At 39.1% G+C, this 25,398-nt stretch overlaps 2 protein-coding genes across 7 annotated transcripts in view; one reads left to right on the forward strand and one right to left on the reverse strand.

Moving 5' to 3' along the window:
* Positions 1–7,753, forward strand: part of dctn1b (dynactin 1b) — a 34,826-nt gene extending 27,073 nt beyond the window's left edge. For 5 of the 6 annotated variants that reach the window (XM_053501644.1, XM_053501640.1, XM_053501642.1 and 2 more), the window contains 10 exons: positions 1,372–1,503; positions 1,633–1,758; positions 1,876–2,018; positions 2,124–2,290; positions 3,027–3,038; positions 4,433–4,554; positions 5,574–5,760; positions 5,857–5,930; positions 6,018–6,107; positions 6,414–7,753. In XM_053501644.1, the coding sequence (XP_053357619.1) occupies positions 1,372–1,503; positions 1,633–1,758; positions 1,876–2,018; positions 2,124–2,290; positions 3,027–3,038; positions 4,433–4,554; positions 5,574–5,760; positions 5,857–5,930; positions 6,018–6,107; positions 6,414–6,551 (1,191 nt within the window). In that variant the 3' untranslated portion in view covers positions 6,552–7,753. The remainder of the gene's footprint in view (positions 1–1,371; positions 1,504–1,632; positions 1,759–1,875; positions 2,019–2,123; positions 2,291–3,026; positions 3,039–4,432; positions 4,555–5,573; positions 5,761–5,856; positions 5,931–6,017; positions 6,108–6,413) is intronic. The other variant, XM_053501641.1, reaches the window with a different exon arrangement.
* A 94-nt stretch (positions 7,754–7,847) lies between these two features.
* Positions 7,848–20,950, reverse strand: desi2 (desumoylating isopeptidase 2). The gene is made up of 5 exons (XM_053501646.1): positions 20,586–20,950; positions 13,642–13,714; positions 13,436–13,529; positions 13,191–13,332; positions 7,848–10,452 (listed from the first exon to the last, which is right to left on the reverse strand). Exons 1-5 carry the CDS (start codon positions 20,622–20,624, stop codon positions 10,228–10,230), a joined length of 573 nt encoding a protein of 190 aa, XP_053357621.1. The 5' UTR covers positions 20,625–20,950; the 3' UTR covers positions 7,848–10,227.
* Between the last annotated feature and the right edge of the window lie 4,448 nt (positions 20,951–25,398).

Consider the following 25,398-nt stretch of genomic DNA (forward strand, 5'->3'; position numbering starts at 1 on the left):
CTTTTAGGGGATTTTAGCATTTATTAAGGGAAAAAAAACGTCCAAACGTACCTGGCTATATGTGAAAAAGTAAATTACCTCTTGCTAGATCATGAACTAACTGTGATTTTTGGAAAGCTGGGGTAAACTTTATTTGCTACATTCAGTCCTGATTATTGCCAGACCTGCTGAATCCAGAGATCACTTAAATAGACCTTGTCTGACAAAGTGAAGCACGCTAAAAATCTTAAAAAGCAACATGATCTAGAAAGTAAATTTAGAACAAAGAAAGAAAGTAATTGACATCAGCCTGGAAAGGATCACAAAGCCATTTTTGAGGCCTTGGGACTAGAGTGAACCATGGTGAGGGCCATTATGCCACAAATGGAGAAAACTTCAGTGATGAACCTTCCCAGGCATGGCTGACCTACCAAAATTATTTAAAAAGCACAATGATCACTCCTTCAGCAGCTAATAAGGGCAATCAAGCTCACTTGCCTCAGTGAAAGTCAGTGTTTATGATTCACCAGTAGGAAGGAGACTGGGCAAACATTCATGGGAGAAGCTAGAGGCAAGAAGAACACAAATTGTTTGTCTCACATTTGGCAAAAAAAAAAAAAATTATAATAATTTTCATTATCCCCAAGCCTTTGGGAAAATATTCTGTGGACTAATGAGACAAGTGTGCAATGGTCTGGTGCTGCTTTGTAGCTTAAGGACCTGGACGACTTGCCATAATAGATGGAACCATGAATTCTGCACTATACTGAAGTGGATTGTCCAGACTTCAGTTTGTGACCTCAAGCTCAAGCTCACACCAGCAAGTCCAAGTCTGAATAGATAAAAAAAAAATATATATACATGGTTTTGGAATTGCCTAGTCAAAGTCCAGACCTAAATCTGATGTAGATGCTTTGGCATGAGCTTAAACAAGTAATAGTTTAATTACCCAGTTAATAATACCCCCTATATGGCTGAATTAAAACAATTGTGCAAGTGTGGGCCAAAATTCCTCCACAGCGATGGCAAAGACTCATTGCCAGTTACCACGAACGCTTGATTGCAGTTGTTGCCGCCAACCAGTTATTAGGTTTAGAGTGCAATTACTTTTTAAGGGAGGGCCAGGGAGGTTTGGACAGCTTTTTTCCATAAATAAATGAAATCATCATTTAAGAACTGCATTTTGTATTTACTCAGGTTATCTTTGTGTAATATTAAAATTTACATTATATGTTTATCTCAATAATTTTTGTCCATATTTGCACACGAGCTTTAGAACTCTTTACTCAAAGGAAGCCTTTTCAAAGGTCACTTTGTGTCAGTTTAATTTCAGTTTTGTTTCATATAAAATGTTCATCCTGTGTGTTTTTGTGTTTTGTTTTTCATGCTTAGATCTACGGCTCACAGGGTATAAATCCCTATGAGTGTCTGCGCCAGTCCTGTAACGTCGTCATCGCAACCATGAATAAAATGGCCACTGCTATGCAGGAGGGAGAGTACGACTCTGAGAAACCCCAGACTGGGGTGAGTTCACAACGACAGCATGATTTCCGCATACTGATTCATTATTAAACCTATTTCAGGATCTATCTAACTTTTCCCATGTAAATTTTGGAGATTTACAGTGTAAGCGTGTATGTGTGTTTGTTGTAGTTGGCACCAGTGGAGGTGCGAGCAGCTGCACTGAGGGCAGAGATCACTGATGCCGAAGGACTTGGTTTAAAATTGGAAGACAGAGAGACGGTCATCAAGGAGCTCAAGAAATCCCTTAAAATAAAGGTGGGCAGATTTTAAAGGGGGAGTACAGTACAGTACATTCACATAGCTATAATGTGAACACATATAGTATGTTACTAGTAAAATGGTTAACTGTTCAGGAAACTGTGCTGAGTGCAGGGTGAGGAGCTGAGTGAGGCCAACGTGCGTCTGAGTCTTCTAGAGAAGAAGCTGGACAATGCATCAAAGGATGCAGATGAACAAGTTGAGAAAATCCAGACCGTACTGGATGAGACGCAGTCACTCCTAAAGAAGAAGGAGAAGTAAGACTAGAATAACACAATGATGTATTTTCTCCTTTCAATTAATAATTATGCATTGATCAAATGTACTGTCTGTCACAAGTCTCTCTCTGTGCCTGTTTATAGGGAATTTGAAGAGACCATGGATGCTCTGCAGGCTGACATAGATCAACTTGAGGCAGAAAAGACGGAGCTGAGACAACGGATAAATAGCCAATCAAAGATGACCATCGAGGGACTCAGAGGAAGTCCTGCATCTGGCATTGCATCCATTGTGACTGGTGTCACAACTGGTAGGAATGATGGAAATTAAATTGTCAAAATGTTTTGACATACACTATATGGACTAAAAAAATTTGGCCAAACCTGTTAATTGTTGAATTCAGGTGTTCAAATCAGGCCTTTATCTCCTGGGGCCTGGTGTGTGGGGGGGTGGGGGGGGTGGGTGGGACTTGACTGGCACGCACAGAGCCCTGACCCCAACCCCAACGAGCACCTTTGGAATGAACTGGAACGGAGATTGCGAGCCAGGCCTTCTCGTTCAACATAAGTGCCTGATATCATAATGGCCATGAATTCCGACTGAAACACTCCAAAATCGTATAGACAGCCTGTTAAGAAAAGTGGTAGCTGTTATGGCTGCAAAACAGGGACCATATTGAGGTATATGTATTTAGATACAATGTCATTGCAGGTTTGGCCAAATAGTTTAGATGTGAGTATAGAAAATGAGTAATTTTTTTTATAAATGGCTCTGTAAAGGCTACATGGTTAAACATGTGCTGGATTTTTTAGGCTCACTTTAACTGATATTTGAAACTTTTTCCATGCGTCTCAAACAGAAGTTCTGGTTATACACAAATGTAAACCGCAATATTATTACATATAAATATAACATACTGGTGTTCCAATATTAGTGATTTGTGAGGTTTCCCAGACTACCACAGATTTTCCCATTATTCCCTGTCATGCACTCTTTGCTTTGCTGAATCTAATCTGTTTTCTTATCTCTCTTTTTCCCCACTGCAGAGGATCAGAAAGGTATACAGACAGTCCTTGCTACTCTGATATACAGGATGTGTCACACTATTATGCAAAAAGGGTTACTTAAAGTTCTCTCATGACACAGTCCATTGTATGGACTGTAGTTTAAATGCTGTTGCCATCTTTGTACTAAAAGGGGCATCTAACATAATGAAAGGCATTCTCACTTGATTTAAATATATGGAGCATCAAATTTATGGCGTTAATGCCTAGGGGTGAAAAGCTCAGATACATAAGCAGGAGCCTGGCCTCTCAGAGCTCTGAAAATCAGTTCCAGACTATAAGTGATTTCTAACTGTTGCAAAAGCCATTTTTGTATATCTTGTCAGTAATTTTTACTGCAGTATTTTGACTCCCTGCAAGCAATGCATAGATGTGTATAAACTTTTGAATAAGATTTGCAGTAATCAAAAACAAGAAGAGACAAATGCATGAATAATCATGTCCGTTTCATCAGATTATAGAACTGACCAAAGCTATATTGCAATACTCCTAAGTAAAACATGAGCTTCTCTTTACTTTTTCCTCCTATATAAAGAAGCAGAATTTACATGACAGTCTATGGAGGAATCTTAGACCACAGCTTGTGCAGAGATGGTTTATCTAAGGTAGACAAAGTACTCAGACTCATCATCATTGAAACACAAGCAGCAGGTGCAGAAATAAGACCTTCAGTTTGACAGTATTAAGCTAAAATGATCAAACATCCTATTTTTCAATGGAATTTAAACGAAGTCATGTAGAATTGCAAATGCAATGTAATAGTATGTACTCATTATTATTCAAAATATAAGGTAGTGGTACACTACCTGTCAAAAGTTTGGACACGCCTTTATTTCCATGTTCTTTTTTGATTTTTTTTTATTCCACATTATAAAAGAAATGCTAAATGAAACCAAAATATGCAATAATCTCCTTTGAACAGATTATATTGAGATTTGTAAAGCCTTCATAATGGCTCTTTCCTGGAAAGGTCTTCATGCGAGCCAGTTTCATTCTGATGCTTGGTGTACATTCAACAATACTGTGTTTTTGCAATAACTACTTCAGAAGAGCTCACCTTTGTGTCTTAAAATAACTGACATGTTATTTCATAGTCAAATTTTTGTTCTAGACATGGAATTAGAAGTTGTGTCTAAACGTTTAACCGGTTCTGTATAAATGTTTTGCATAATAGATTGACACTGAATTCTCTTCACTTCTTTCCTTCCTCAAACCTCTGCCTGTCTGCATGACTCTTTTGAGTATGTTCTTCACAGTGCATGGAACTGACATAACTTTATCTGAACACATCCACTGAAAACAATACGCACTCAACAGAAAACTGCCATTTGCATTTGATTAAAAACCCATAGGCCACCCAGTAATCTGTTCCACGCCTGTGTGTGTAGGTGCTGTAGGAGTGTGTGCTGCAGGAGGGGTGCAGGTGATAGATTCGCCGCTGTTGACGCAACAGATTGAAGCTCAGAGACTCGGCATAAAGCGCCTGAAGAATGAAAACAACATCCTAAAGGTCTTCTGGAAACACAAACCTGCCCTTCACTCCACACTGACATTACAAACTGTAGGCTGATCTTAGACACATTATAATTCCCACTGGTCTAATGATAGTTTCTTGGTCATTTCATATGACATTTTAGTTTGGAAGTGGTCTGTGAGGTTCCTTAATAGTGCAGTGCAAACTTTTCAGTTTGTTGTCAGGGGCAAAATGATGACATGCACTCTGGGAGGCAAGGATGGTGTTACTCTGTCTCCTGTCAGTCACAGCAACACAAGCCAATCAGTGCTGTCTGTAAGCTCATGTGTGTGAAATAGGGAAAATAGTGCTTTCCTTATACGTAGTGTGTTACACTGTGGTTAAAAAAAAATGTAGTGGCTGGCATTACATGTGCCACAGGATGCCTAGGCTAGCCTTCACTCTCCCCAGTTAGTGGCTGTTTTATAGCAAATAGCTGGCTGGTGGATGAGCATTAAGGGGAAAAAAGAAGCAGCCTTGAGATGTCAGCTAATTAATAAAATATAATATCTACTATATTAATAATACAGTATATTTTGCACAAGTTAATCACTCAACAAGCACGTGAAGAACATGCAGGCTCCATGCACAAACATCCCAAAGAGAGGACCAAAACTCTCAAACTTTGAAGTGCTAACCACTACGCCACCATGCTCCTGATTCAATATAAAATTTTTGTTACAATTCAAAACAGACTTAGACCAGACAGGATTCTGTGCTGTGTGAATAATTGAGTATGCACCACCTGTAAGGTTATAGAGAAACTGAAGGAGATAATGCAAACATATGTACATTAAGTTAAAAAAAAAAAATTATTTACACTGAATCCACACTGATTCCAAATTCACATTGATTCTAGTGAAAACTAAAATGTTCATTTGAATTGTGCATATTGTTTCAGAGTCAAAGTTAAACAGGCATTTCTTCCACTTGTCATAAATGCTGAATAGCATTTTAGAGTAAATGGACATATTTATAGCCTTATTCTGTCTCTGTGTAAATGTTTGTGTATTTAGGCCGAAAAGATGCGTGCTCAGTTAGCCTCGCTCCCTCCACTAAATGTGTCTAAGTTGAGCTGGCGTGAGGGCTGTAGACCAGAGGTCCTATCCAGCGCTCTCTATCGCAAAACAGACCAACTCCTGGAAACCCTGCTGCAGATGAGTGCCAATGTCAAAGTCGTAGACATCACTGGAAAATCTCCAGGTTAGAGATTATGACCTGCTCCGAATGCTCACACCTTACACAGTTAAATGCATCCATATTAATACAGAGCGTTTATATTCATATCCGTGCGTCCAGTGAGTCCCAGTGCGCAGCTTCTCGAGCAGACAGCAAGGCTGCAGTCTCTCAGTGAGACTCTTGATAGGCTCAAGGTAAGAGCAGGGGCAGAGCCCAAATATAAATAATTACAGTAAAAAGTGTTCTGCTCAGACTGAACCCAGTCATTCACTGTCCTTCAGGATGAAGTGGCGGAGCATGTGGTTTCTCAGAGACCTGGAGCTCAGGCTTCGTCTGACTTCGCTACTTTCCCATGCACCTCATTTGTAAAGGTAAAACACTACACAGGTCATGACCTTCCTATTGTAAGGTGGTGTTTCGGTATAGAGCCAAGATATTTTGAAGCCAAAAAACATTGTGCATAATCAATGATCCTGAGACAGTCTATGTTGTTCCATGATGAACATTTGCATCCTGAGTGATGATTAGGTGATCAGTGGAAGTAGACAACAGAATAAAACAACCCTCATTAATGAATTGTCCTTTTTTAACTGATTTTTAATCAAAAGTCAGAAAATATCTTTTACTACTGAAGAAACAAGCCTGTCTGAATCTCCACATGTCTTTGTCTCTCCCAGGCTAAGGAGGAGAAGATGAGAGACAAAGTGTTGGTTGGTCGTGTGATGGTGCCTTGTGCTCGGGGTCAGGAGCAGATTCACCGGCTTGTTCTCTCTCAGCACCAGCTGCAGAGAGTGCATCGTCTTCTTCAGACTTAAACATAACTATCAGCAAGAACAAGCCCTGCCGCCGCTTTCCTGAAAAACCTAGATGCCGGTCACCTGTACCATCAAAAAGGATCTGCATGACATTTGGGAATCTGGCCAAATCATGAAACGCAGTGACCCGATTGGGAAATGTTTCTTTGCCTTGCCATTTTCACAGCCTATGACACACATGCTCCTACTGAGGTGGAAGGTATTAACTGCTACAGTTATACAAAACTCTATTAATTTACTTGATGTCTATGAAAATATATAATAGTGACATAATTTAATATAGATTCGATTCATTTGGACAAAATTCATAGATGCTGCCTTTTACCTTAATAGGATGACATCATTTACTTGCTGAATGTGTTTGATTTTTAAATTGATCTGATTGTTAATACTTAAGCTTCTAGGTGTATTTAAATATTTTAGACGATAGGTTCTCCAAAACAATAAACATCTCATTTTAGAACGTTTTAAAATTCTGATGCTCTGATATAAGACTAATACAAGCAGTCATAATGATGTGCTAAAAAATTACTTTTGTTCAGAAGAATTAATTTAACTGTGCCTGATTTTTGAAGTGGCCCACTGCATAAGTCTATCATGAGCTATGGAGATGAAGGGATCAGGCGACAGGGGAAAATGGTTTTAGGGTACCACCATCCACTGGCATTAAATAAGGCAGACAGCAGAAAAGCATGTACTGTATTATAGGAAATTCATTTCAGCTTTTAAAACATGTACTGTAAAAGCAATTTAATTAGTATATGTAAACCATCGCAGAAGTTTTAAATACGTCACGTATGGTTGGTTTAAATAAGAGGCTAAACATTTGATGCTGTCCATGAAGAACAGGCGTGGTATTAAGACAATTTAAGATTAAGACTAATTCCTAATATGTAAACCAAAGCTGTTGAAATGTGCTACACTTTTCTGTGAACAGGAAGTTCATTGTAGAGAAAGTCTGAGCTTTAACATCCCAGAGATTCGCACTCATTATAAAGTATGGCAGTCATTCATTATTTCAGGTGGAGGAGGAGGAGGGGTGGTTGGCAGAGGACAATTTGCACAGTATTTGCTTAAATGTCAATATTCAAGTGGTCTTACCTAGTCAATGTTGTCTTAAGTTATTAACCTATTTATTATGTAAAATGCCTAATGTTGCTTACTCTGACATCGTCGTGAAGAATGTGTGAAACGTCTGAATAAAGCACATGCTAAAAAAATGAATTGGTGCATTTCATATGTTGTAAAACAACAAAATATTTTGCATTAAACAGTAAGAAAATGCAGTGAATGGGACGCCTTTAACTAATAACCTCCAATAAGAATAATATTAGATCATATTTTGATCAAAAGTCTCTCATTTCCTGGGCAGAAGCAGAAAAGCTGCTGGTTCAAGAAAGTAAAAGCAGAAGAGAAAATGAAAGAGGACACTAAAGCGAAACCTTTTTTATGCCACCTACAATGTTTTCACATCACTTTAATCACTGTTTATGGTTTTAATGCTAAGCCTTTGCACTTTCAATATTGTGTTTAACAGAACTAGATACAGTACGTCTCGCAGATGCCCTAAAGATTGCTGTGACTAGTTTTACTTACCCCAGCTAAATATTACACTGTATATCCAACCCTTACAGTATACAGTTTTGGAAGAGCAATGACTCATAACTCTACTATCCGGTGTCACCCAGAAGAGAATGGGTTCCCTTGTGTGTGTCTGGTTCCTCCCTAACGTTGTCTCAGGAAGGTTATTCCTGGTCACCAAACAAATCACAATCTTTATCCAGATTTCTGTAACAGTTTAAAAGAACAACAAAATTACACCTAACAATTATAGTCATGATGGATCTTTAGCTCATCACAGAACACATCTATACCCATGTTCATTCACTTCAGTTCAGAGTAGATAATGCACAATTAGCATGTCATCAAAGAGGAAACCCACTTGCTCGTGGAGAAAACATACAAATTACACACAGACAATAACCTGAGCTCAGAAGTGACCCTTGGCCTTTTAAGCTATTATAAATGCCACAACAAGATGCACTACTTGTCTTGATGCCCCAACAAATGCTGTTTTCCGATTTCTCTGGAACAAGACAGCACCGGTCACCTTTGTCAACAAAAGTAAAGACATTTTCAGGACTTTTGGATGCCTAGATGAGCCTAGTGACGCAGCTATGGAAGTTGCTGTCTCCCTGCATGTACAGTACAGTGTGTGTGGCACAGGGTTCCTGGCAGTTTGCTAACAGCGTGTCACTTACCGAAGGTTAAACATTCAGGCATGACTCCAAAGGCTGTGCAGACAGTAATAATAGCTACCACTCTGCTGTCCCTGCACGGTTTTCCATCATATTCTCCACCCATCCCCTTTCCTGCTGTTCTTCTATATTGAACGCTGCTCATGGCATTTCATGCTGTTAAAAAATTTTTCATACATTTTGTTCCCTTGTGCACACATTTCATTGCTTAAATAACAAATCAAAAAGTTATTACTGACACTTTCTCATGCTGAGAGTGGAAAGGCACTCTGTAATGGGATTGTGGCAAACATAGAACATTTCTTCCTTCAGAGCATTTTAAACCCTCCAGGTTATAAACACCTTTATTTATTTTGGGTCCTTAATCAGGTGTGGTACTTTTCAGCATTCATGTTAATATGTTTGTGTGTGTCAAAGCTCAAGTAAATTAATCCAAAAATACTGCTCTAAGCAGCCTAGAGGTTTGCAGTTGAACTATTTTTCTTTGGTTTTTCGTAACATTCATCTAAATCGGAACGTAAGCCGTTCTTCAATGTAAGCCCTTCTCTTTACTAAAAAAGAGTTTTAGCTACGCATCAGAACAAGTCAGTTGTTTTCGAACCAAAAAAAATCGTTGTTCTCTTTAATAATCATAAAATGGAATACAAACAGCATCTTCAATACATAATAGACTCTAAAAACCTAAAGGTGTAAAACATCTGAAGTAGGTTTGCAGGGTACGAAGGAGTCTGCTACTCAGCGTAAACTGTAGAGAAAGAGTGCAGAGCTCTCTCTGAGCAAGTAACAGTAAAAATATTTAGGCACAATTACCAATGTGAGTTAGACATGAAATATGTGTCAGTAAAAAGGTAGGGTAATTTGGCCCAGGTGTCAGCTTCTCTGGAAGAAGAACCTATAAATACATGGACATAAACACTACTTTTTCGTAACCAAAAGCTCCCTTTAAATAAAAACAAAAAGAAACAAAAAAGATAGACTGAGGTGATGGTGATGGGTGATAGAGGAAAGAACAGTGAGTAAGGAAAAATCCAGCTTTGCAAAAAGCATTAAATTAATATCATAAACAAAATCTTCCAGGTGAGTTAGTAAAATTTCTATGGAAAATGTCTTTCTGTCCTGAGTTTCCCCCAAACAAAACATTAGAGGTAAAAAATATTATGTTTAAAAACACTGATAAAACCAACTTTGAGTGTTTTTCAGTAAATCAGACAGAAAATCCTTAGGGTCCTTGACCGGAAAAAAGAAAAAAAAGGCAATAAAACCAATAGTGCAGGGCCCTCAACGGTTCTGTCAGAGCCAGTCGCTGATTGGACGGGATTTATCTACACTGCTGGTGGATTGCAGGTCTGTCACTGGGCTCTGTTGGCAGCAGGAGCTTTGAGGCACTCTCTGAGGCCTGTCAGTCATGGCACTAGAGCCTATCGGCGTGGCTGGTGTCGGCTGGGACGAGGCGTGGAGGCAGAGGCGGAGGCGGCAGCATCCTCGGCTTCCTCCAGCTCACCCTGCAGCTCCTGACTCACGCTGGACTGCAGTGCTGCTGGAGTCAGCCACTCTTTAGGCAGGCAGCTCTGTAGGAACGGCACACATGAGCTGAAGTAGGCCAGTCTGTTCACCCAGCGTGGAATCTCACGACCACACAGGATCTGCCACAGACACAGCACACAGACAATGCCAAGAGAGATTATGTGACCATGAGGTCAGGTTGAAGTTTTAAAAAGAAAGAAAGAAAAATACAACATGCAACGCCAAAAAAGGGGAACGCATTTGCCAGGAAAGAATACATCAAAAGATTAAATGCATTTTTTATTTCTTTGAGGTTGAGGACAGAGACAGTTTCTAACTTACTCACCTCAGTCTCATCTACGCTGTCCCTGCTACAGTATATCCTGATTCTCCTGAAATGTGTGCAGTTTGTACAGAATCTTACATACGACCTGATTAACATGTAAAAATGTACTAGACAGTTCATCTCTACAAAGAGAGCTGTCTTTTCCTTCTTTGCCATTGTTTTGATTCTTATTTCACCCTGAAAAACACTGACCATCTATCAGCGTAAATCACTCATCTTTTAGGCTGTTAAAAAAAAAAAAAAAAAAAAAAATGGGTCTTTCCCTCTGGCCGCTTTCATTTTCCTAGTGTCTTACTCATAGCTGCTGAGATCTGCCTGAATTCCAGGCAAGCAATAACTAAGGGAAAAAAATATTTAGGATCATGTTTTGAGTGTAGAGATATGGATATGGATAAATAGGACACATTCATGCATACTTGAATTTATGCATAAACATATCAAGAACAAAGTTAGTCAAGCTCTCCTAACTATTTTTGTCACACCTCTACAATAAATACACAAAGACTGTAACAAATGTTTTTTAGTCAACAGAACAGACAGCACATCTTGTTATGCTAGCGTTTCACACTTTTCTCACAAAGCGAACCTCGAAACTCACTGGACGTCTTTTCTATCTATGACTGTATGTCATCAGTTCACACTAGCTTCCTTCTTAGACTTTACACAAATATTCCCCAATAAAAATAGTGTCTTCTTTTGTTTGTTTTCCAGCGTAATGCTTATTTTGACTGCTACCACCTCTCAACTTAGTGTAATATAATGCACCTGATAAATATGATGTCAAAGGGCTTATAAACTTCATGTCAGCTTATCATAAGGTTTATTTCTGTCTCTCATACATTAGAGTGTTCCCTACTTCACCCTCTGCAAATATCTGGCTTGGCTATAGTGGGCTTGGTATACTGAAACTGGGCAGCTGGACGGATGTGCAGATGCAAAATGGTTCCTAATAAAGCAGACGCTGTGCATATTTAGAGTTTTATGACAGCAGTGTTGTTTGTAATGGAAAATGCGAAACAAACACACCTCTTGGCAAATTAAAGGTGGAACGATAATTTTTTTTTTTTATTGCCAATCGTTGTACATACAAAATACACAGCTACAGAACTGCAGAAGTTGTACAGAATTTCCAGCTGCCAAGAAATTCCCATCAGCCCAAATTTTTGACTGTGATTAAGTGAACCCTAGTGAGCAAGAGTCCCATGTGCAGTAACGCCACACCAGGTGTTTACTATTGTAAATTCTACATCTAAACTCTCTCTTTATTGACAATCTAACATACTATAAATGTCTACTAGGGGTAAAACATGCATAACAACATATTCAGGGTTTGACATTAAGCTTTGAGATGTTTTTCTTGCCTGGTTCTATACAGTTATATCTCCAAAGCACCAATTAGTGTTTGGATTGTACACAGAGGGTCAAGTTCTAGATTTGTGTGGAACTTAACAGTCATAAACCTCAAAACTAATTATTTTCCTAAAGGCATTGTAAAGAGTACTGTTACAGATGTGAGCCTCGGGGTAACGACTTTTTAGAACTTGTTTAAACTTGAAAAAGTTGATTTCCAATATTAGGAAACTGCACAATGGATCAAAAACAGTGTGTAAAAGAGCACTTTGTGAGATATCAACACATACAGCAGAGCTGGAACGGTGTCAATGTATCTAAAAGAATAGGAGGATAAGCAGCTCTAACTTTTGTGTAAAACAGCATGTCTAAATTGGTAGATAGCAATTATATCACCAATATTGAGAAAACTGAACATAAATCAAATTTCCTTGCAGCTGTAAGCAATTTTCAACCTTATGCTAAAGCTAACATACATTACATTAACAATAATCATACAATTGATAGAATTTCATAGTAAATCACATTTTATTTTTATCTTATCGTGTGCATTGTTCGTAACTTCAAAGAGGTGAAACAAAACAAATCCTTATGATTATAGTGGAACCAAGAAAACATTTTAGACTAACTCTGTAGGAATTTTACTTCATAGCTGTTTGTTTCCATTTTGTTTTATTGCCTACTTTGCCTGGAACGAGAGCAACGAGGTGGTTAAAATAATATTTTAAGCAAAAAATGCTTGTTAGCAGGGCTTTTCATCTAAAAGCTGCCACACAGTCAGAAACACAGCCTCATACTCATCATGTCATGAATACACTTTTTAATTTGCCGACAAAACATGTACTGTACAATGGCTCAGACTGGACTGTTTTGACTAATTTCAAAGATATATTTTTATTATTTATCTACAATATACTAGGCTTACATTTTGAACACTTTTTAAAAGTGGATATACACTGTAACATAGGCGGAGGGAAAAATTTAAATGTAAGAACATAATTTCAGGCCAGCTTTAAAAATGTATTCAGTTTTGCACTCAGTCTCACCCTGTTCAAACAGGAGTGAAATCCAAAATACAGCAATTACAATTTACAGAATCAAATGTCACCCCTCCCACTGATCTTGTCATCCATATGTACATCAACTGGTTGTTCCCCTGTTCTGTGCTAGAAGCAGCCTTACCTCTGACAGTGCTGAGGAAAAGTGATTGCAGTTCTTGTGCATGAGGTGATACGCATTTCCCTTGTACTCTTTTCCTAGCTCCTCCATAATACGCTCTATGTCCTCCTCTGTGAAATCTGTACTCCCAAGAACGATAGCCTCTCTGATTTAAAACAAATGGAGAGAGAATGCGGGAGAACATTTGGTGGTAGTCCTTTTAATAAGGATGTACACTAGGAAAACAACAAGTCTGTTACAAAACTTACTTGAATTTAAAGGTTTCCCCAAGCTCTGTGGCATCACCGGGCGTTATCTCAAATACGCCGGAAAATGGATATGGATGCCCTCCATAGGCGAATTCTGTAACAAAAGAGAAAAAAAAAAAAACAGTGTGTGTAGAAATAGTTTGCCACTTATTTATAGTACTGAAGTCCAATCATTGTTTTCAAATAGAACAGCAGAGGGAACCCACCTCTGCCGTAAATCTCGATCCCTGAATGAAAGACCCCGATACCCAGAGAGGTAGTGAACTCATTAATCCAGTACTAAAGAGAACAAAAGAAGGTTATATACAGCAGTACACTGAATATGCAAAACCCATTAAACACAGATGTGAGCCTCGGGGTAAGGGGACTATGATACACATTTATGTGAACATATGAAAACATTAAACCATAAACTTAAACAGTGGCATTCCTTAAAAAAATACATTGTGATTGTTTTTTTTAGACAGCTTTCTAATGACCAATATGAAAACACTTTTACCATACAGTTGTAAACTAGACAATAGAGAACACAGATAACATAATTAAGTTATGCTTGATTTTGGATACTATATACAGGATGGCCCAAATGGTTGGATCCTTAGGAATTTTTCCTTATAAAATCATCTGTACAAAATACAAATTAATTACAAAATAATGAATCAGTAACATCAGGTCCAATTTATTAAGAAATGTTTAGCCTTCATAAGAAGTGACACAAAGATCATCAGTTTGCGCACTTGGTGTCATCACTGACTCTTAATCATCGTCTATACTGCTTTATCCTGTATTCAGTGTCGCGGGGACCTGGAGCCTATCCCAGGAGGCTTAGGGCATGAGCCAGGGCTTACCCTGGACAGTGTGCCAATCCATCGCAGGGCACACACACATACACAAACTCACACACTACGGGCAATTTGGGAACATCTATTAACCTTACCTACATGTCTTTGGAATGTGGGAGGAAACTGGAGTACTCGGAGGAAACCCACCAAGCACGAGGAGAACATGCAAACTCCACACAGAGACGGGAATCGGGCCTGGTCGGGAATCGCACCCGGACCCTGGAGGTGCAAGGCGACAGTGCTAACCAGCTTGTATTTTATAAAGATATAGTTGACCAGCTATACTGACAACTGTACTGCTTTACAAGCCCTTTTCACTGTGGGTGTATGTATATGTGACCTTAATAAGCAGCCTGCCGGATATACGACTACAGACAGCTGACCTATTTCATTGCAGCGTTTCACAATTTATTGCGGCGCCATAAGGATTGAGTCACATAAGGGTGAGATTTAAGACCTGACCTCCAAGTTCTGTTCCTCTAGATAACCATCCAGAAGAATATCTGCCTGTTCATCGATGTTAAAGCAACCAACCTTGAGCACAATTCTGTATATAATACTTTTTAATACAAGGCATATTTTTCATGGTAGGTGGGATGGTGGGTTGAAACTAGTAATACTTGTAGTAATAACTAGCTTTAAAACAAGTAATATGGAAATTGTGATATTTGATGATGGATTTTCACCACAAGGCCCTTTTAAAGGTCTGTTTCAAGCATCGTTGTCTTCTTTCATACAGCAGTTGTGCTGTGCACTACTGCTTATCCTAAGAGCACTTACAGCAAATAAAGAATAATGCCATTTTACAGAACTCAGCATGTGAAGTGGAACACATAATTCCAGGGGTTCATTTCACACTCCTGCTTTATATTATCCTGTTATTTGCCATCCTGTCTAATTTCATGATTTACCTTAAAATTAATGTTATACACTGCACTAAGTTTTATACACCGAGACAGCACTCATGCAAGACAAACTGATCAGTGTTCATTATATTTACAAAATAATGCATTTGTGTGTACATGAACCACACTGCCAACCATGTTTAAAAACAATAAAAACTGAACCGAAATTAAAGCATAAATTACAGCATGACTGCGAGTCATTCATCACACTGGGACACATCCTACTAATGAATCAGCTACATTGCAGAACATCAGTCTGTCGTAATACAGGACAGCTAAGACATTGCCACATTCAAATGGCAACACACTAACATGTTCCACGAGCAAAAACGCACCTTCTGACTCAGTCAGTACTCTGTGTTCAGACACATCTTTTTTCCAAGTAGCGTCAAAAGAAACGCAAGTCATAGAGCATTAAAAATAAAAAATAAAAAATAAAAAACTAGAACACACAACATCCCCTGCAGGATTTCAATTCCACAACCTTTTCAAGACTTCAGTGTGTGATACTGAAGAACTTTTTAGAAGTTATATTAAGCCTGTTCATTGTAACATATGAACACTGTGGTTTTAGTAGCAATAGTATAAATGGCTACTGTCCCATGGGTCCTAAAATACACGTTTGGGTGGCCTGATGATAATACTGAAACAAGAAGTAAAGTCAAACTAATATTTTTCATTCATTTGAATTAGGTTTTAAGGTGAATGACCATAAAGGAGAAAAGGAAGCCAAGACTAGCAACAGTCAACCTAAAATAGCCATCTTCTTCCATGAACAAAAACCACATCGCAGGGAATACAAAAGTATGTATTTGCCCCACTGTATACTATTATTTTTTTGTAATGGACTGTGAGGAGAGTTTTTGTAGGAAGATTCTTTTAATTCATCAAAGTCATTTGAATGCTAAATGAACATCACATGACAGTACAGAGAGCGCAACCTCGTGCAGCATGCTGCCACAAAATGTGCAAGTAAACACAAACCATAAAACATATTTGGGGGAGCAAATATGACTTGGTTAGCCAAATTTTCTAGAAAATCTCCCAAAAAATTGGGAGAGATCAGACAATTGGGAGAGATCAGACAGTGAGAGGAGAAGTGAAAGTTTGGCTGATCTGTCTGAAGGCTTTCACTTAAACTCAAAAAAGATACAAATATCTGCTGCAGAGTGTTTATGTCGTTACGGAGTAAATAAACAGAGTAATCGGCTAAGAATGGAAGCTCTTCATAATGTCTTTTAAATTATATTTCACACATTACATTGTACTGTTGTAAGATCGTATGACCAGAACGATGATATGACTGGCTCTCAAACAGTTGCGCCTTAATCAGCAATTATTGTGTGGTTTTCTGCTACTGGAAACCACCAACCAGCTCTACCCAAGATAAATGGAGCCAGCCAACTGGATCTTTTTAAACTGCTGCGCATGTAGCGTGTTGCATCATCACAGGATGATGCAACACAAGAAAGTGCTATCCTTCCACTTCCCTGTACACATTGCAAGTGCTGCTTTAGTTAACTGATTGACAGGAGAGAGTCCATTACATATTATTATTTTTTTTCAAGCAATTCTTCTTTGTCTTTCGGCTGTTCCCTTTCAGGGGTCGCCACAGCGAATCATCTGCCTCCATCTAACCCTATCCTCTGCATCCTCTTCTCTCACACCAACTAACTTCATGTCCTCTCTCACTTTTTTTTCAAGCAATAAATGTCATTATTACTGAAATAGGTTTTTGGTCTTGGTAAATGCCTATGCAGAAAAAAAAAATAACATACTGTTCATTTTTTAGTAATGCCAGATAACCCAATTCATTAAAGCATCACAAATTCAGGTGATTTGTGAATCTGATTTATGTATGCAATTAGTTAAATAATTCAAGTACATTACATTGTACTTGAATTAAAAAGAGAGAGAGAGAGAAAATAAATGCCATCTCTCCTTTGGGTTGTATATTGTGATACTTAATAGTTTGAGAAACCTATAAGCACACCTACATTATTTAATAATCATAACAGCGGTTTTATTTTTTTGTTTTTATTTTGTTTTTTTGTCAATTAATACCAAAGCACATAAAGTACACACAGGTGTGATTTTTTTTTTTTTTATGTAATTTTGATCTCAATTTTATATATATATATATATATATATATATATATATATATATATATATATTTACATTTTAGGTAGTTAACTAGTTATAGTGATATGATATAATTATACCTCACTTACCTCAAAGCTTATTTAACACTTCCTTACTTGCAGAACATGCCCTAAGATAGAGTCATACAACTACCACAAAACACACCTTAGATGAAAATAACCTATTATGAAAGGAGCATGTGAATGTATTTTGGATTTAAAAGTAAGAAAAAAAGATGTAATTCATGTAAATGCTTTTGTGTACTATAAAATGTAGTATTATAACTATTTTTACATTGTTGCACACCTTGCTTTCACATGGCCACATCTTTATGAGTCATTGGCTTTATTGTATCATATGTCACACTATTCTGACCTTCACACTACAAGCTTTGTGTTTTAGGATACACACCAAGCTGAGTCATATTCAGTTAAGATGCTTCAGTCTGATGATGATGTTAATGAGCTGAATAAGAATAACGCAATCGAGGTTCAGTTGGCAGTGCTTGCTGTAATGTGTTGCTGATCCTCTTGGTTTGGAAGCAACTTCCCAGTTGATAAGATGATTAAGTGAATGAGTCATGCATTGGAAAAAAGGGATTTTCCTTAGGTATGGTATATTAAAAAAAAAAAAAAAAGCCAGCTGGGAATGTCCAAGAGCTTTAGGCTCTATGATACATATGTCCAGCATGTCAAAAGTGTACCTAAAAATAGTCTGTGGGTGCAACACTCTGCAGAGAACTAAAAAATGGACATGGCCAGGGGGTAGAGGTAATGGCACTGCAAGGGCAGGTACAAGAACAGCACAAACGGGTTTATTTAAAAAAGATACAATTTTGGCAAATAATACTACTCTGGGAGAATTAGACCACTCTTCAATAATGCAGAAAGGTTACACACGATCCATAACTGACTGCAATAATTGAGCCAAGATCAGATGACAGATAGTACCAATGCAATTAAATATTTAGCATCAAAAAATAATTTATAATAACAATAAATGAATACATAAAATGCAAAATGATCATATCATATACAAGCTGGATCTAAAAAAAAAAAAAAAAAAAAAAGTCTCAGTAAATTAATATCTTCTTTCAAAAGATCAATTAATCAGTTTTGGATTTGCTTTTTATTTATACTGAAATAAAAACTGTTCTTATGGTGGCCTCGTTAACCTACTCTTTTTCGTATTTTTAAAATAAATGTCAGAATACTGGATCAACCGCTACAATTTTACGCTTTAAGCAACTTTATCTTCCCTTCTTTTGCTAGATATACCACTACACCAAAGTAAAACACATGAAAACCTTTCTGATGTAGTTTTATCTTGTTGAACCTTTAGTCCTGTACTGGCCCTGGTAACTGAGACAAGCCCAATCCTTTCACATGCTCGCAGACATTGTAAAATCTTAATGAGTGAGCTCAACTCTCGGCAGGAAAACACAGACAGCTTGAGTCGTGATCCAGCAAAACCAAATCTTGCATATAAAATCCTTTATTACTTCAGCTAAAGGCAAGAGCTGATCTTAATGGCGCATAGAGTCCAGGATGTATTTGATGCAGTTTAAAATTAGACATGCCGCATACATTATGTTCAATTACATTTACTTTCCTAGCGGCTACTTGTTTATTGATTCAAATACATATAGTGTTCTGGGGATCAAATTACTTTGTTTACTGGCAGTTTGCACTGCTCCGGCCTCATTATTCAGTGGTCTAACAACAATTGTGCTTATACAACATGACACTTCTTTGAAAAACATTAAGACAGCACTTTTTTCAGACAGATTATCAGTTCAAGAAATGAAAGGAATAAAACAGGATGTTGTTATAGTACGTAAAACAACAAGGTGGTGTCATGAATTTAATTTGCCTATATCTATACCAGGACATTTTATTCCTCTTACCCCAAAACTATTTATACACAATACAATAATACCTTTTTTTTATGAAAATTGCCTATCTTATGATTTTACTCTAATGGTGTAGAACTTAAAAGTCTCCTTACAGAACACTTCAACATAAAGGACATTCTTCTTAAACTCCTTCACTTTCTAAATCCCTTTTAATTTATTTTTTACGTTTCGCACCTGAAAATAAGACAGTCTGTAACTAGTCTTTTGCTCTAAAACAGGGATCAGCTGTGGTCTGAACGCAATAAACCTCAGGAAACACCTGGATCCTTTGTGGTATGTGATTCATATGGAATTATGTAAATTATATTGAGCAACAGGTAGTACTCATCTGCATGGAGACTAGTTACAGGACTAAAGGACATTAGGTAAGATTAGGAAAATTCCTGTCTGAAGAAAGGTTGCCAACAGAAACAGAATAGACACCAAAGTATGGTGAAAAAGATGTAGAAGTTGTTCAAAATCTGTGGCACTAATCAAATGTGATCATGTGAAGCACGACCACTTCAAACTGTCTTATTTTATGTAAAACCATCAACTAGTCATGAATGTTTAAACATTTAAAAGGTAAATGAAGGCTCTGCCTAGTCAGTCATGACAGTTGTTAATCTGGACAGTGGTGAGAAAGGAATTATATGTGAGTGAACATTTGCACATGTTCGTTTTCGGCCATGGATAAAGTGCATATGAATGACAACAGTTAAAATGTTGATATTTTTACTTCATCCGGCATATAACTGCCAATATCACCATGACTGGCAAGATCTTTCAAGAAGACAAAGTTAAAACAAAGAGACATTCCTATCACTTCATTTTGCACGGATCACTGACACCCACACTTCAGTACTGAGAGCAGGAAACACAAACATATTGTGGTTATTGTGCTCTGAGCAAAAACACGAGGCTCAGGCAAAGGGTTTAAAAGATAAAGGCACAATAGTTGCAATGTTATTTACAGCTCGTTCATTTTAGGTCCTCCATATTCACAGTGAAATTATAACTTACACTAGTGTCAAAGAGTTTGCTTAAACAGATAGCAAACAGTAACATTAATCTATCAAAAACAAACTTATTTTAATGCTTTCTTAATATCTTTGCTAGAAACAGTTCTATATATATATTATTTTTTATTCTGTATTCAAGCTACATAGAAGCCAAAGAAGAAACACACAGGCACATCATATCCATAACAAAACCAGCAGATAAGGTTAGATAAGCGGCGAGATAACTCAGCTTCACACGCGCGGTAGTCAAACTAACTTCAACTGTCTCCTCGTTATCAAAAGTGCCATGTTGTTTTCGGCTTAAGCAACAGAAATGAAAAATGAAACTGTTTAAAACCACTCACCATGTCATACACATTCAGAATAACCGGCTCGTTGGCCATTACAGGCTTTCCTTTCTCTTAAGAACCCGTCTCCTCCTTTCAGCAAAGGCAGCTAGCCGGCTAGCTGCTGCTGCTTCAGCTCGGGTTTATTTTTCTTCGTATTAAAAGTCTTCCACAAGAGCAGCCCGTTGTTTTTAACTATTTTGTCCCCTTCAGGAATATTAAACAAAAGTGTAGGAAAGTAGATCTAAACCAGTTAAGGTTACACCGCGCTACTCTTCCTCACCATTAGCCACGGATAAAGAAATGAAGCTAGTGAGCTAACCGCAACGCCAACAATATCATCACCTACTGCTGCTAGCCTGTTAGCCTCATCCTCGGTGAAGAGCAGAAACAAAGTAAAAAGCTAGGATAGTCGTAAAACTTCAGCTATCGAACAAGGAAGTAACTGAACGGAAACCTAATATAAGGTGAAATGCGATAACATCTTAGCACCCAGTTTGAGCAGTGAGTTCATACAGCATCAGATCTCTGCCGCTGAAACAGTGGGGGCGGATCACCGACACCGGCTCTGCATAACCCAGCCTCCTCACTGCCTATAATCACCGACACCGGCTCTGCATAACCCAGCCTACTCACTGCCTATAATCACCGACACCAGCTCTGCATAACCCAGCCTCCTCACTGCCTATAATCACCGACACCGGCTCTGCATAACCCAGCCTCCTCACTGCCTATAATCACTGACACCGGCTCTGCATAACCCAGCCTCCTCACTGCCTATAATCACTGACACCAGCACTGCATAACCCAGCCTCCTCACTGCCTATAATCACCGACACCAGCTCTGCATAACCCAGCCTCCACACTGCCTATAATCACCGACACCAGTTCTGCATAACCCAGCCTCCACACTGCCTATAATCACCGACACCAGTTCTGCATAACCCAGCCTCCTCACTGCCTATAATTACAGACACCAGCTCTGCATAACCCAGCCTACTCACTGCCTATAATCACCGACACCAGTTCTGCATAACCCAGCCTCCTCACTGCCTATAATCACCGACACCAGCTCTGCATAACCCAGCCTCCACACTGCCTATAATCACCGACACCAGCTCTGCATAACCCAGCCTCCACACTGCCTATAATCACCGACACCAGCTCTGCATAACCCAGCCTCCTCACTGCCTATAATCACCGACACCAGCTCTGCATAACCCAGCCTCCACACTGCCTATAATCACCGACACCAGTTCTGCATAACCCAGCCTCCACACTGCCTATAATCACCGACACCAGTTCTGCATAACCCAGCCTCCTCACTGCCTATAATCACAGACACCAGCTCTGCATAACCCAGCCTCCACACTGCCTATAATCACCGACACCAGTTCTGCATAACCCAGCCTCCTCACTGCCTATAATCACCGACACCAGCTCTGCATAACCCAGCCTCCTCACCGCCTATAATCACCGACACCAGCTCTGCATAACCCAGCCTACTCACTGCCTATAATCACCGACACCAGCTCTGCATAACCCAGCCTCCTCACTGCCTATAATCACCGACACCAGCTCTGCATAACCCAGCCTACTCACTGTCTATAATCACCGACACCAGCTCTGCATAACCCAACCTGCTCACTGCCTATAATCACCGACACCAGCTCTGCATAACCCAGCCTACTCACTGGCTATAATCACCGACACCAGCTCTGCATAACCCAGCCACCTCAATGATTATAATCACAGACACCAGCTCTGCATAACCCAGCCTCCTCACTGCCTATAATCACCGACACCAGCTCTGCATAACCCAGCCTCCACACTGCCTATAATCACCGACACCAGTTCTGCATAACCCAGCCTCCACACTGCCTATAATCACCGACACCAGTTCTGCATAACCCAGCCTCCTCACTGCCTATAATTACAGACACCAGCTCTGCATAACCCAGCCTCCACACTGCCTATAATCACCGACACCAGTTCTGCATAACCCAGCCTCCTCACTGCCTATAATCACCGACACCAGCTCTGCATAACCCAGCCTCCACACTGCCTATAATCACCGACACCAGCTCTGCATAACCCAGCCTCCTCACTGCCTATAATCACCGACACCAGCTCTGCATAACCCAGCCTCCACACTGCCTATAATCACCGACACCAGTTCTGCATAACCCAGCCTCCACACTGCCTATAATCACCGACACCAGTTCTGCATAACCCAGCCTCCTCACTGCCTATAATCACAGACACCAGCTCTGCATAACCCAGCCTCCACACTGCCTATAATCACCGACACCAGTTCTGCATAACCCAGCCTCCTCACTGCCTATAATCACCGACACCAGCTCTGCATAACCCAGCCTCCTCACCGCCTATAATCACCGACACCAGCTCTGCATAACCCAGCCTACTCACTGCCTATAATCACCGACACCAGCTCTGCATAACCCAGCCTCCTCACTGCCTATAATCACCGACACCAGCTCTGCATAACCCAGCCTACTCACTGTCTATAATCACCGACACCAGCTCTGCATAACCCAACCTGCTCACTGCCTATAATCACCGACACCAGCTCTGCATAACCCAGCCTACTCACTGGCTATAATCACCGACACCAGCTCTGCATAACCCAGCCACCTCAATGATTATAATCACAGACACCAGCTCTGCATAACCCAGCCACCTCACTGCCTATGATCACAGACACCAGCTCTGCATAACCCAGCCTACTCACTGCCTATAATCACCGACACCAGCTCTGCATAACCCAGCCTCCTCACTGCCTATAATCACCGGCACCAGCTCTGCATAACCCAGCCTACTCACTGTCTATAATCACCGACACCAGCTCTGCATAACCCAACCTGCTCACTGCCTATAATCACCGACACCAGCTCTGCATAACCCAGCCTCCTCACTGGCTATAATCACCGACACCAGCTCTGCAAAACCCAGCTTCCTCACTGGTTCTAATTACAGACACCAGCTCTGCATGCCCCAGCCTGCTCACTGTCTATAATCACTGACACGAATGCTGCATTACTCAGCCTCCTCACCACCTATAATCACCGACACCAGCTCTGCATAACCCAGCTTCCTCACTGCCTATAATCACCGACACCAGCTCTGCATAACCCAGCCACCTCAATGATTATAATCACAGACACCAGCTCTGCATAACCCAGCCACCTCACTGCCTATGATCACAGACACCAGCTCTGCATAACCAAGCCTCCTCACTGATTATAATCACGACACCAGCTTTTCATAACCCAGCCTCTTCACTGCCTATAATCACTGACACCAGCTCTGCAAAACCCAGTCTCCTCACTGTTTATAATTACTGACACCAGCTCTGTATAACCCAGCCTCCTCACTGATCATGTAATCACTGACATGAGCCCTGCATAACCCAGCCTTCCTACTGCCTGTAATTACTGACACAAGTACTGCAGAAACGAGCCTCCTCAATGATTATAATCACTGACGCTAATAATCACATGATTCCAATGCATAGCCATGGGAATGAGATAATTTAATTGGAGTGATATCTTAGTAACCTAAGGCTTATTGGCTAAAATATATTAGCAATATATACAGTATATATAATTTTTTTTATTTTTATAATTTCATCGAGATGAAAATAAAAACGAATTCAGCCAGCTCCCTTATTTTTGCAGAAAAACTTATCCTCTGGGTGGCCCTTGTTAAATTAAAGGTCATGCCTTATTAACATCACTTTGTGTTGTGGCAATGACTTAATTATCTCATTTAAACACCTTACTAAATAATTAGTAATAGCATGAGGATCCTTTTTCTCCATAAAAGTATGCCATAGTTATGTTTTTCATTATCATCAGCTGTTCTCCATATTTAGACCTTTTTGTATGGTGCTAAAATGGTACAGGATCTTTCACTTGATAGCAGCTTTTTTTAAAATCACCTCTTATCTATCTCTTCTTTAGTGATTTGGTTCCTAGAAACACAAGCACATTTTACCAACAGAAACAGTTCCATCTGTTGCATCAGATGTGTAAAATGTAAAAAACAGAAAAAACTGAAGAATTTACAGTACAAACTTACTTTTCAACTGGAATTCAACTTTCACAATGCACAAAGCTTGTGCTTATTTGCACTCTAAATCATCAATAAAATCATTAGCCTAATCTTTAATATTTTATTATGGGTGTACTTTAATGTGGGTGTACTTTAATGTATATTCAACACACACACACCGACACACGCACGCACGCACACACACACAAACAGTAATATTGTCTTACTACCTACAGTAGTTTGTCCTTGTTTCGGCTTGCGTTTTCCCTTTTTATTACAGTATGTGTCTTACCATTCAAAGTACACATACTGTACAATACCTTACCATGTAAATTATACATAAAATACCTTGCCATGTAAAGTATACACTCTTCTAATTTTTACAACATGGCCTTTAGCAACTCAGAGTCACACTGATGCTTCTTATAGAAGTTAATGGTCTGTAATAATCATCAAAGAATATGTCATTAGAACATAGACTTTCATCTTGCTAAATTTGTGTTCAGATCATACTGAAGACACCTTGATTAGACAAAAAAAAAGTGTACTAAAAAAATCATTAGGAAAAAAAGCACATAATTTTTTATATTATGGAATTATGGTATTATGGCATTATCAACTGAAAAATAAAATTAAAAATAAGATTTTTAAATCTATATTTATTTTCAATAATAATAATAATAATAATAATAATGTGAATAATGAAAAGGTGAATGTCAAGTGAGCCCTGCCCTCTCTAGTCCACAAATGTAAATGT

This window comes from Clarias gariepinus, chromosome 8 (genome assembly GCF_024256425.1).
Source record: "Clarias gariepinus isolate MV-2021 ecotype Netherlands chromosome 8, CGAR_prim_01v2, whole genome shotgun sequence".
Classification (NCBI taxonomy): Eukaryota; Metazoa; Chordata; class Actinopteri; order Siluriformes; family Clariidae; genus Clarias; species Clarias gariepinus.

Coding starts and splice junctions, on each gene's coding strand:
- desi2 (XM_053501646.1), bottom strand. CDS start 20,624: ATGGCCAACGAGCCGGTTATTCTGAATGTGTATGACATG. Junction 13,530..13,641: donor GATCGAGATTTACGGCAGAG/GTGGGTTCCCTC, acceptor CTTTTGTTACAG/AATTCGCCTATGGAGGGCAT. Junction 13,333..13,435: donor GGGGAAACCTTTAAATTCAA/GTAAGTTTTGTA, acceptor GTTTTAAATCAG/AGAGGCTATCGTTCTTGGGA.